Source organism: Ostrinia furnacalis, unplaced genomic scaffold, assembly GCF_004193835.3.
Source record: "Ostrinia furnacalis isolate ACB-3 unplaced genomic scaffold, ASM419383v2 OfSCF7582, whole genome shotgun sequence".
Lineage (NCBI taxonomy): Eukaryota > Metazoa > Arthropoda > Insecta > Lepidoptera > Crambidae > Ostrinia > Ostrinia furnacalis.
Window position 1 is genome coordinate 881,355 of NW_021137821.1, and position 13,646 is coordinate 895,000.

The 13,646-nt window shown below is 37.4% G+C and overlaps 1 protein-coding gene across 3 annotated transcripts in view; it reads left to right on the top strand.

Moving 5' to 3' along the window:
- Window positions 1-13,646, top strand: part of LOC114365296 (oxysterol-binding protein-related protein 9) — a 60,161-nt gene that overhangs the window by 15,831 nt on the left and 30,684 nt on the right. The window contains exon 2 of one of the 3 annotated variants that reach the window (XM_028321814.1): window positions 9,344-9,539. The exons of the other annotated variants lie outside the window; for them this stretch is intronic. Coding sequence (XP_028177615.1) covers window positions 9,487-9,539 — 53 coding nt within the window. The 5' untranslated portion in view covers window positions 9,344-9,486. The remainder of the gene's footprint in view (window positions 1-9,343; window positions 9,540-13,646) is intronic. 3 annotated transcript variants of the gene reach the window in all.

Below are 13,646 nucleotides of genomic sequence, written 5' to 3' on the forward strand. Positions count from 1 at the left end.
TAAGACCATAAACGGCTGAATCCAGCCTCTCAGCAATCATTCCCAGGATTCCATTCCCACTTGTCCTCATAATGTCTTCGCTCAACCAAGGAATCCTAAAGCTCAGTTTTAAGTCTAATGTAACGAGGTATGAAACTACACTCAAACCTGAGATTTGTCTGGGGATCGTACCTATTCATAAATTAAACTCGAAATAGAACCTATATTTAGGTCTGTGGTTAGTGATATTTCAATATTTAGAACATTTTGTCTGACTTGATAGGACATTCAATTCAGCCTATGTAATTTTGAGAGTCCTTGAAATAAACACCTACTTTATTCATATATTTACAAATTTTCGGAGTAATATGCGTGACAATAACCTTAATGGTATATGGGTGGGATATTAAGAGTTCCCATTGCGAAATAATAATCGTTTTTGACTGTACCAATGCGCGGATCCAGCCTTTACATGAAATGAAACGGTTATGTGCGAGATAATTATTAAAGCCTAAAAGCTTAGCCAGATTGTATTAACACTAACACAGAGAAAGTGCCTATTTGTTTGCTTGGTTATTTGACTGGAATTCGTAGACCTTGACTACTAAATTCTGTTTTAAACTAGCGTCAATAAATAAATTATTCCAAATAGGGTACTATGCAGAGTCGTTATAAATAGATTGATAAGTATATGAGCATGAACGGACAACGTCCAAACCTCCTCGTATAATCTAAGTATGGTTAAGCTCATTGAACTAAAGCCCACAGTGAGATTAGAATCCGCAACCGCATTTATTAGACTCGTACTTGAACCATGGGGCGGGCGGGTGTCGCCGTTCCCATAGCTTTTAATTTATTAATAGATTGTTACCATGTAGACATTATTCAATACCAATTAAATTATAGTCATGTCGATGGGAGCTGTCACTTTTTCCTCGTGCTGTTCGCTATTTCCTTGAGGAAATGTAATTAGAATATCTACTCCTAAAAACAGCTTAGCTACATGCAATATGTGACAAGTTAGGGTTCTTACACACGAACAGCATTTTGCTGTCGACGCATGTAACTGCAGTCGACGTCAGAAGGCGACGGCTAGCTGTCGACATGCTGCCGACGTGCTGTCGACGCGTTCGCGGCTGCCGCCGGCAGGTGGCGACAGCTAGCCGCCTCCGCCATTTTGAAGGTCAACTGTCAGTAGTCCAGGAGCTTACACGCACACACCTAATGAGTTCCGAACAAATTGATTCGGAATTGCTAAAAAAATAGTGCTGTCAAAAACAATGAAATAATATGGAACTCGAATTTAGAAGGCTACCATAATAAAACATTAAAAAATAGAGCATGGGCGTCGGTGTGTGTAGTCTCGTTCTCTATTCAATAACATTTCTTAAACCCACAATGACCGGTTCTTTCTCTTTCGTCGACGACGACGGAGTAAATGCAACATGTGTTTCTTCAATGAAATCCATTTTCAACTGGCTGGCTCCTGTACAAAGACGTACGCCGACACGGTCGTCGCAGCAAGCTGTCGACTCGTCGACGGCAGACGTCGACGTGTCGACAGCTTGCTGCGGGCACGTCGACGGCTAGCTGCCGACAAGTGACGGCGACTGCGGTCGCCTTTGCTGTCGTCAATGTGCTGCTCGTGTGTAAGAGCTCTTAGTAGTCTTTGCTAAAACTATTGAGTAGACTTTGAAATCTTTTTTACTGGCAATAAGCCCCAAAACCGCATAAAGGTATCCCTATTATAATTGAAAACTACACGTTTTATGTACCTACTATCCCGATGGTAACAAACTGGAATCCACACAGGTGGGGCAAACAAAATTGACCTTGGAAAAGCCTTCATTAATAGTTACACAAAACGCCACTAATACCAGTCACCAGTTGGATAGGCGTGCCCACCCCACCTGGAAACTGGATAGCAATTGTTATACTCGTGTTCAAAGAAAGGTTTTGCGGCATTAGTAATGAATGTACGTCAGTCGTTGAGAATCGCCTTTTGTTTGCCACATTGCTAACTCCCACGGTCTTCGGGCTGTAAAGGTATATTCATAATAAGACGGGGCGTGAGAAGTGGTGTGGTGGACGATATTCTGCTTGGAGACGACTGGACCCTCGTCATAGTCCATAATTGGTTATTGACAAACAAATATTTAATTAATTTTGCTTTTCTGGTATCGTTCATTAGTTTGTTCGTTTCAGCCAAATGACCTCCACTGCTGGACAAAGGCCTCCCCCAAGATTTTCCACAATGAAAGTTTTTCTGGTATAATCCATAATATTGTAAAGTTCCATTACCATAGTGTCCAATAGTTTTTGTAATAGAGTAACTAAGATCATCATCATTCTCACGAACTTTTGCGTTTTCAATAAGTAAAGATTAGTAGATTCTTTGAAGATAATAGTAAAAGACAACACGGCCCGCATACGCCCCATTTACGTGTGAACATACCTTTATTATTCTTTGTCCTGTATTGCGGAACAATTGCCTCAGTATTTATAAAACACGCTATCTCAAATGCAATCAGATTAGTGATTAATAACGCAAACGGGTGATTCATTTGATTAACTTTCACTGTTTCACTGTTTCATTTCATTACATAGGTGGAAGAGACCACGATGATTTCGATTAAACTGATTTAGATTCTAGTTAAGTACTTATGTGTAGTCAGCGTCAAATTTTTTGGAACACTCAAAGTACCCATAAAGTTCGAAAAATGTCTTTGTTACAATTGGAATAAGGTTGTGTTCTTAACTTTTTGCCCACTTTGGGTGCTACGAACTATTTGAATAATACTAAGCCTGAGTTCAAATAACTATTTCATGCCTATACTAATTGTGTGACATGAATCTTGAGATCAGGTGTTAACCGCCTTGCTAGTGTAACATAGTGGCTAATGGACTGGCCTGAACAGGGGTACAGGGGGTAGTTCCGAGTCTATATTTGCTTGTCTTATACACGCGCAGGTTATAATAGATTTTCAACCCAAAAACTTGTCTCTTGACACTTCAAGTTTTGATTTTTGATTACTTAAAGACTTGACACTCAAGAGTGATTGGTTTGGGTGATTGGTCTCTTACTTTAAGTTTAAAGAACCCAAGAAGATATCCGGAATCTAGAGTTCAAAAATCTATCTATATTTATGTACCCATATAAAGCCTTCATAAAAGAACTGACACGCTATAACGGCAAACTTACTGTAATCTTGGCAAGCGCAGTTTAGTCATTACAGCACTATGCTAAAAGCTGACCAAAGAATTGTCTAACAATCTTCTGAATCATGAAGTGTCTTAGTAATGTTCTCAGGTTCCTTAAGAGGATTACACTGAAAATCGTGGTAATACCGCACTCTGTATGTAATCCGCTTAATTTTGTACCTTGCCTTTTGCCCTAGAAGGCGGATTCTTAACGGCATCCCAAGAGAAAAGTGTGATTTTCAATATAAGAGGTCCCTCGAAATTGGCTGGGATAAGGCAAAACAAAAAGCGACATTTATTTATTAAAGGCGTTTTAGATTTAAGAAAAATGCGCAAACCATTTATAGAAGAATATAAGTGCCTTTTCACACGTTCCGGTTGCCGGCTAACCGGCGTTAAATGAGCTTTCACACGCTCCGGTTGATCGACTAGAGAGCCGACAAGAGTACAGTCTCGTTCATTTCATACTTTCAAAGATGGACCGTGAACAAATAATTGTAATGTGGCTTTTATATCCTAGACTGCATCCCACTTAACATCAGGTGCGATTTTGATCAAATACCTGCCTTGTTATGCATAAAAAAATAAATAAAATAAAATATCGAAGACGAAAATATCTGCGCCGGAAAGAAATATCAAGAAATTATTGGGTTCATGCAATTAATATGAAAAGAGAAGCATTAGGTGCATTCTATACATTATTCCCAGATCTACGAGCACATGAAGACAGGTTTTTCAAGTACAACTACTTTTGATGAATTACATAACCGTTTGAAGAACTCTTTGCAACGTCAGGATACAAAAATGAGAAACTGCAACTCTCGCAGACTGTACCTGGACGACTGACCGGCCGGCGCGTGTGAAAGCTAGTTGCGTGTTCCATACACCACTGTCAGTTCGGCCGCCGGCTAACCGGTGCCCGGCGACCGGACGTACAGTGGTGGATCCGGCGCGCACCCGGCGACCGCCTGCCGGATTAATTTACGCCGGAACATGTGAAAGCTCCGTACCATGCCCATACACTTCACCACCGGGTACCCGGCGCCGGATAGCCAGCAACCGGAACGTGTGAAAAGGCACTAAGACTGAAACAATTCTAAGAACCTTTTTAACCTAGCTCCACGAACAATGGGCAAACCACCGAATGCGGAAAGATTACACACAGATGCTTGGTTTAAACCACAATAAGATTTGCATCAGGTTTGCGCAAATGCGATTGCATTCCGAGATTTAAAGATAGTAGATCACATTTAATATGGAAATAAGATCCATTTTGTTGTCGGGATCAAACGTAATTCCCGCATTTTGTTCCCAGAAATGTCAGTCTTGATCTGCGCTACTAATCTGTCCTAACCAGTGAAATTGAGCTGAAGCTTATATAATTTTCTTCTTTTGTGTAAGTTGTAATAACTGATTACCGCCGCGACGTCATAAAGGTAGCAGGGAAGCACTGGACGCAGGCCGCTACCAATCGATCAACATGGAAAGCATTGGGGGAAGCCTATATTCAGCAGTGGACGTCCTATGGCTGAAGTGATGATGATGATGAATAACTGATGTACACTAACATTCTTAACGTTAAACAAGATCTGCCTATTTTAAAATGTACTCGAATGTAACAATCTGCATGATTCAGTGCCTCATATTCAACAAACAAAATATAGCTATAGCTGTTCCGTGAAATGGTGATAAAATCACTGTGAAAACTATTGTTTCATTGGAAGCCAAAACTTTTAGAATAGTCCGATAATAATCGTAGATAGCCAGTATTTATCGCGCGATTGGCCGCATTCGGCCCGTAATACTACTGAGTTATGTTAATCCCAAGTTGGAATGTTCCGCAGCGTGAAATTGTCTCATTCGCCCCGGTCCACTTCAGCGTACAATTTGAACTATCTAGCACGACTCATAGTCGTTAGGGATTCTTCCAGAAGCGATCGCAATCTAAAGGATGCAGTTCAGCTTCCTGAGTTAGTATTGCACGCCAAACGAATTTTCATATTGATATTATCTTGTCAGTTAGCAGTTCTACGTTCTATCGTTCGTTTCGTTTCAGCCAAATGACGTCCACTGCTGGGCAAAGGCCTCCGCCAAGGATTTCGACAAGGACCGGTCCTGAGCCACCCGTTCTATACTCTCATGAAACTCGCGTTCATAATATTAAAGGAATTAAATTCATTATCCCTTCTGCAATGTCGTTAGAACATCTTTCAGAGCTTCGAATGCAATTAGGTTTGGTTTTAGTATTTCGAATAGTTTTATATTCAACAAACAAAGTTACTTCTGCCTGTTGCGTTACAATATAAGTCTGTAGGTACCTGTCTGTGTACATTACTGTGAAGTGTGAACTAATGGCAGTAGCTGTAGCTAAGCAACAGTGCTTACGTCCCAGTCATTTGACTATGTACCTACTCAGTAAGCATTTTCTTCGAAAACCTAAACATTGCCGCTCGTCCTTTATGCTGTGTCAGTATTTTCAGCTATATTATCGTTGTCACTGACTTCAGTATCTCTGTATGGATGATTATATCCCAAAGTCCCGAATCGGCTTTGAATTGGAATCCAGCAAATAAATAAAAACTTAGTAGGAAGCCCTGTTGGAACAACTTCTACAAACAGAACTACTAAGTAACATAATTCGATACCTTCAGGTTCAATTGTCGTATAAACCAAAACCCTACTTTTCAGGAGAGCCAAAAAACGATTTTTTTTTTAATAAAAAATTCGTAACTTTTTTATTTGAGAAGTTATAAAAAAATGTCCAAGAGAAAACATTTTTCAATTTTTGCGATGAAAAAGTCTAAATATTTAAAGAATGGGCATCTTCAGTAGTTTTAAAGTTAGCTTGGAGTTACGTCGTTGAAAAAGGCACTTGGTGGTTTATACGACCCATTATATTTGACCTAAAAATAACTCTTTACGTCGTATTTGAATTTTTTGTAAACACGAGACTGAAATTGATGGCTTAAAGACCATAAGATGTATTTTTTTTGGTTTATATACCCATTGATAAAGTGATTTATTCAAATGTATTATTAAAACTATGTATGTAAATAATGTATTGTTTACTATTTCCAGGCTTTTGTTGTTTAGAGAATTTGCACAAAGATATTTAACAGTGTAAAAACTATATTTGGTTGAGGTAGAAATAATAAATTTGCTTGCATACGAAAAATATCATTTTTTTTTTTACAATTTTGCAGGAAAATTATGGCAAAACAAATAATATTTCTAATAATTCTAAACAAAACTAATCATCATAAATTTTGAACAAAAAATACAATTACAGCAAAACATTAAGACAGCTTTCCTGGTTCTCTGGTTCTGATTTCGTTTGGTTATGATAAATTTTGCATGAAGAGAAGAGCCCCAGTATGCTCAGGAGAAGGATTTGTAATTTTTTGAGAATTTCTCTTAGGAATTTATATCTTTACAAGAAACCCAAATTAAAATTACAGCTAAAAGTAACCACTACTGGCAACAATTAAAAGTTGGAGTACTTGTAAAGTAATGAACTATTACAGAGCATCTCAAAAGGGTATAAAATGAGCACACTATGGCTTGTTTTCTTTGTTTAAAAGTCTTGAATTCATCACATTTAGTCGAGATCAATAGGCTAGATGACAAAATTTCAATTATTTGTCCGTCAAACAGAAATGAGAAAATATGAGACTCATATTTTTTATTTTCTTTCATAATTTAATAATATCAGTGCTACATCGAGTTGAAATGGCGCGATACGTCACGCTTGAGTAGAATTTTTACTCAAAGTGACGTCACGCGACATTTCAACTCAATATAATACGGTAATTCTTCGATTATGGGAAAAATTAAAGTATGAGTCTAAATTTTCTAATTCTCTGTCTGACGGACTAAATAGAGTTTCGATTATACTTTTCATTACTATTCACGGATGTACTGGACCTGGAAAGCAACCTTATATATCTAGTTATTATCTTTAAAAGTAGAAACAATCAACTTTCTTTAACTTTATAAATAAGAAAAACTTACTTACTGTACATACATACATATGTGATGCAATAAATAAATGAATATGAATATGAAACAGATAATTACCATATTGAATACGTGGACTTACGACGTTGAATCTGGACATAAAACGCCATGTTTTTAGGCGTAAAAACCATTTTCAATTACGAGAGAGTTTTACGTCCTGGCTTAAAAAAATGTATGGTTGATACATCTTAGCAAAAATACCAAAAACAAGCGTTCGGTTTTTACACTGTTTATAAGGTATTTATTTATCTTTTACGCTATAGTTTTTTGGGGTGTATAAACATTTTTTTAGCGAATTTCAATATTTCGAATATACAGCTCGATAGAGAAAAAAATTCTGATTAAAATGGTATATATAACTCGATTTGGCCAAAATGGTTTATACGACAATTGAACCTGAAGGTGTCGATATTAAACTTCTAATCACGACAGAACAGAGAACTAATAAAGTAACAATATTCAAAAGTGGGCGATAAGGTCACGCTAAATTCTTAAAGGTAAAGAAAAGGTCAAAATAATGATACAAAGAACCAACTACTAGCTTATTCCGCAAAGTAAATTCAAAGCGTAGGTAGTACTCTTATCTCAGTACACTAAACTTATCCTTTCAAATGAATAAAACATCGGCATTTGCGAAAGAAAATATCGAAACATAAAGATAGGAAATACTTAGTTTGGAATCCAAAATGGCGTAGTATATGCAAATGCGATTCAGAGCCTTATATGTGAGCAATGAAAAGCCAGATTTGAATAAAACAAATGGTCCGGGCGGGATGTTGGTAAAAGGAAATCCGGGTATTTTCTGGTTATTTCAGAATTAGCGAAATGAACGCGATAATATTTTGACCTTGCGTTCAGGATTTTGGGCAGTAGGTATCTCTTAATTATTTTAGACATGTTTTCTTTAGTAGAATCTACTAATCAAGGGGTCTAAAAACTAATACATCATCGTTTCAATGTAATTTTAGGCGAAAGTAAATAAATAGGTACTATCCTAGGCTATTTTACTCGGCACAACCTAAACTAAGCAAAGCTTTTTGTAAATGTGTAACGTATCTACTTGTATATTTACATAGAGACGTACATAATACAGAAATAAGGGTATTGTGGAATATTACTATGTCACACGCGATTGAGTTGTGCGAACAATGCTCTCATTTTTGGTTACACGTTCATATACTGCGCATTTTCCTGTAAATATTGTATGCGGATGCATTATTTATTGCGTGAAACTTTGCATGTAGAGTCGCTCACAGTTTTGAACTTTATTGTTACTAACAAAAGATCTCAATAACAAACGATCCGCAAATGTAGCTCCACAATGCACAACTTTGTCGTCGATCTCGGTTTACCTTTGACCTTTTCCCTATAAATAACATGTAGGCTTGACTTTAACCCTTTTCGCAAAGCATAATACAGTATTGCTCAGCCGACAGCGGTGTTTGATTTGAACCGAGTTATTTTCGTTTGTATTTACTCAATACACGTGCTATTTAACTTTATAAACCTATCATGTGTGGGGGTCCCGTATCTATAACTATGTAGATTAGATTCGTTTACATACGAGTATTAAACGAAACTACATATTCCGAAAAAGCCTTTCGTTCACATCGGCAGACCCGAAATACAGTTTTCTCGTTTCAAGCCAATTGAAACATTAGATTCTCTTTATTCGCATCAATAATATTCAATGGACAAAAACCTTATTCTTCCAAAAAAAATGTATCGAATAAATTGGTCACAAGACAAGCGGGGTTACTCCGAAAAATGTTATCCGATGTTTTGAATGTTGCCATCCCTCTCATGCAAAACGACGGTGACAGAGACACGACAATAGCATTTCAAAGTAGCCTTCCATACAGTTTCTCGATCCATCACATGTTTTCAAAACCAATATTAATTTCCCACGAATTTCACTCGCATCGATCATCTATCCCGTTTTCAGTTACAAAAACTTTATGTAAGACTAGCGGCCGCCCGCGACTTCGTACGCGTGGATCCCGTTTTACCCACTTTTCCCGAATTTTCTTTGCTATAAACCTCACGGAGCCCGAGACCTTTCCAACGAATGCAAAACCGTGGAAATCGGTTCGTGAGTTCTGAAGTTATAGCGTCAGGGAGGAAAACCCGACTTATTTTTATATAGCAGATAATACAAGTGACAATCGCCTCGGAATGTTTTGAGTTTAACTAGTTCAAGCAAATGTAGAACCTAAACAGCTGGACAATGTGCTGACAATGGAGTAACAGTGCAAGTGATGACTGAGTGATAGACTGGTGAACGACACGATGTTCCGCGCGCTCACTAGTAGGAGGTGGTCTTTGCGCCGAGACAGCGAAAGGTGAGACAAAATATGTTATTTACTAAAGTATCACACATTTATGAACTGGGTCTTTGAAAATTAAGTTATTTATCATGTTGCTGTAGAAGAAAACATATTATTTTGTGCTTATATCATTAATTTTACGCCTTCACCGGTACCAAGATACCACATCATTTTACAATACCCGCAGCATGATTCAGCAGCAGATGTCGAATTTGTGTGATGTTCCATGGTTCCACAAAAATACAATGGAATCTCCGCATTGCATGGGAAATTTCAACACCCCGCAATGCATGGAAAATCTCACCACCTCGCACTGCTCCCCGTAACATTCTACGGCAAGACGCTTAACGTGATCCTTCTTTAATGATTCTCTTGTGATTGTGACTTGGACAAGATTGTGCAAGTAATCTTATGCTTATAATGCTTAGTCACCAATTCAGAAGAAAATGAACAATAAATTCATAACCGTAGCAACCGCTTTGTCAAAAAATCGCAAAGGTCATAATAAAGCCTTCGAATGAAGAACACTCGTACAAAAATCAATTAAGCAAATTCGACCCAATTACGTTACCTTTCGGAGCACGTTCGAGTACGACGCACGTACATAATCACGTAATACGGGTCTACGGTCACTTTGGAACAAGAATGTTCATTACTCGAGTATTTTGGTTGGATCTGTCAGGTATATACGCCATCTGAATGATGCAATTATTTCTGCCGAAAGCGTCGAGAGCCGGGCTTAGTTTCAAAAATGTTTCAAGTGCTACGTAGATGACGTAGGGCTGCCTTCATGTAATCTTTTGTAATTAAAATGAGTTCCATGGGAGTATAAAGTTGAAAAGAAAAATTCTTTCATGATGCTTATGTTTTTGTGCGTGAATCCTCCGACGAAAACATTATTTATTTAAGCCTCTAGCTGCTAAAGTCTATCACATAAAAGTCTAAGTAAATAGCTTTGCCCAAGCCATGTCTATCAAATCATATGAAAACTTAAAGCCACTCTAACATCTCGCTGCACAACATAACATAGTCGTACTTGGGAATAGGTAAAAAGCCACTTCAAAAGGCTTTCATGATATCGTTTCATCCACCATTAATGTCTTATTTCTTTGAAAAACCTTTTGTTACCTTTACTGAAGTGGCTTTTACTGCAGTCACTGCTTTCAAACGCCCACGCCCAATACATTAAATATTCTCTTTGCTTAAATAAAATTGTTAATTTCTAGACTTTGCTTAAATAAAATTATATTGACTAACGAGGGAAAGCCATTATCACCCCTAACGCGTGTCCCTTGGCTTTGCACGGCTTAATGTCAGGGTTGAGTGCGACCTGGATGCTTGACGGCTTCCAGCCTTTTTTAATTATTTATTAATAGATCTCACTTCCAATTAGAGTAGAAAAGCAAACTTGAGGTAAATACAAATTAAAATAGGCAAAATTATTAGGTACGTTGAAAATTTTCGTACATTGTTACAGCAAATTTCTTGATTGATAGTTACTGCTAATTGTTACAGCTAATGGGCAAAATTACATTAAAAAACATTTCCCTAGATTGTTACAGAAAATTAATTCTCAAAGTTAATTGGAAATTATGGAAGAAATCTGTTAGTTACTCTTTTAACTCAGACTCTTTGCATGCCTACTGATCATTAAGTACTTTATTTATATTAAATGAAACTAATTAATAAGTATTTTTGTACTATTTGTTATCAGGGTAGTTTTCTTCGTAGGTTTTCTAATTCTTGCCTTTTAAACACTAAGGCTGAGTTGCACCACCTCACTTCAACGGTAACTATGACGATAACCGGTGCTTTTTGTATGAAATTTCACAGATTTTTGACGTTTGTCAAAGTTAAAGTAAGATGGTGCAACCCAGCCTAATTAATGAAGTCCAAGAAAACATTTTCTTTTCTTTACTGGTACTGTACAAGTGAACGTAAAACAATGAAATCTCGTTTACTTTTTTATATTGGATCAGACAAGCATTTTCCAAAAATTCGAGCTGACACCCGTATATCAAAAAACTTATCCGATTTGCTTTGTGTTTCGCTGGAGCTCCCTAAATCTAAGAAAACAGATTTGGAGGGCCTGAAAAGTTCTTAATCTACCACTGAAAAAGTTTTATTGTTTGGCCAACATTGTAAACGGATGAGAAAAATAAATGCGCTGTACAGTCAAGTCAAGTCCAATAGCGGCCTGTTATTTTATCATGGGACTGAAAATATTCATCATTTCAGCCATAGGACGTCCACTGCTGAACATAGGCCTCCCCCAATGACTTCCACATCGCACGGTTGGTAGCGGCCTGCATCCAGCGCCTTCCTGCTACCTTTATCAGGTCGTCGGTCCACCTGAAAATATTAGTGGAAGAAAACCCAGAAATTATTTATAGTACACGCTAACATGTGTTGTGTCACCATTCATCTCTTCCCAATTGAAGTGTTTTATAAATATAGATCAATCAAATGGAAAGATCTCGATACGCAAAATCATCCAACCTTAGTATTCCACAACAGCTTGAAATATTTTGTTACAAAATTGGATCTATTGCAATCATATAATATTTTAAAAAGCTTGATGTGACCTCAAACAGATACAGATCAGAATAATTCGAAAATGCAAAATGCGCGCGCGCTGACGATCGGGCAATACAGGCAAATTTTTGTTGCAATATAGCACTATTATAAGGGGTCATCCATAAAGTACGTCACACGTAAAGAGGGGGGGAGGGGGTTGACAAAGTGTGACATGGTGTGACAAGGGGTGGGAGGGGTCCTAAGTTTCGTGACATCACATTTCAATTGTTTCAAATATTTGATATAATGTTGATTTCATTAAAAAAAAGTACTTAATTTAAATTAAAATAAAACTAATTTCGGAACTGCTGTTAATTTAATAATTTTTCGATGTGAAATTGCAAAACATGTGACGTCACACTAGGGAGGGGGGGGTCTCAGAAATGTGACCACCTGTGACAAGGACGGAGGGGGGGGTCAAAAAATCATGAAATTCGTGTGACGTACTTTATGGATGGCCCCTAACCACATAAGATACAACAGTTTATCTTGATGTGCATAGGTACTTTATACAAATCAATCGTAAGATGCAGATCGGTCAACGTAACGGGAACGCTTCACGGCGCGGCGATTTACATCTGATTAAAATGACTCGCGTTTTGCAGCTCTTTTACACGATCAACGATCATGATGACTGTATCACTTTTCGTATCGAATGGTAATGCAGATAGATACATTAAAGGTATCATTGATTTTTAATTGTAAGCACTTTTATTTTTTCTTCAAATATGTTTGTTTCGAAATAACCTAAAGCCTTGGTAGCCCAGTACCGTGTAGGAAAGTCTATCAACCAGTCCATTAATGAATAAATAATTCATAAATTAAATTTTGATCAACATATACAGTGCTGACTTATTTTACTTTTTAAATGTAGTACATAAGTAATACCAAACTTTTAAAAGGCTACCTAAGTAAACTCCGACAAACTTTACTTCGACATTACGTTACTCCGACATTTCTGAATATCGACATGACTTTACTTCGACACTACACTACTCCGACAAAGGATATTCGCCTTTGTCTAAGTAGTGTAGTGTCGAAGTAAAGTCATGTCGATATTCAGTAGTGTCGGAGTAACGTAATGTCGAAGTAACGTTTGTCGGAGTTCAGTTTTTGAGCCCTTTTAAAATGCTAGCAGGCTAGAAATAATAATTATATCAAGTCGGACTACACAATCTCATTCACAAGACTTGTGTGCTTCGGCTTCTTAAATCGATTCCTTTCAGGACATTAAGCACGAGAATCGCTCGCTCTTTTCGGTTTACAGAAATATTAAAGTTACTTCACACCTTACAGATATTATCTAGGTAGGTATACACAAGTATGTATTTCATTTATTTGTCGAAGTTATTATAAGTATACGCATGAATACATTTATGTGCTTCGGCTTCTCAAATCGATTATTTTCACTACATTAAGCGGTGGGGTTAATCGCCCACATGTGCGTCGACGGCGTATCAGACTCACAAAATTAAATAGCTTCGTATTATGTAAATTACATAGGTGTTATTTTGCCACAACAAAGTTATCTCATGCGCTGTTAAC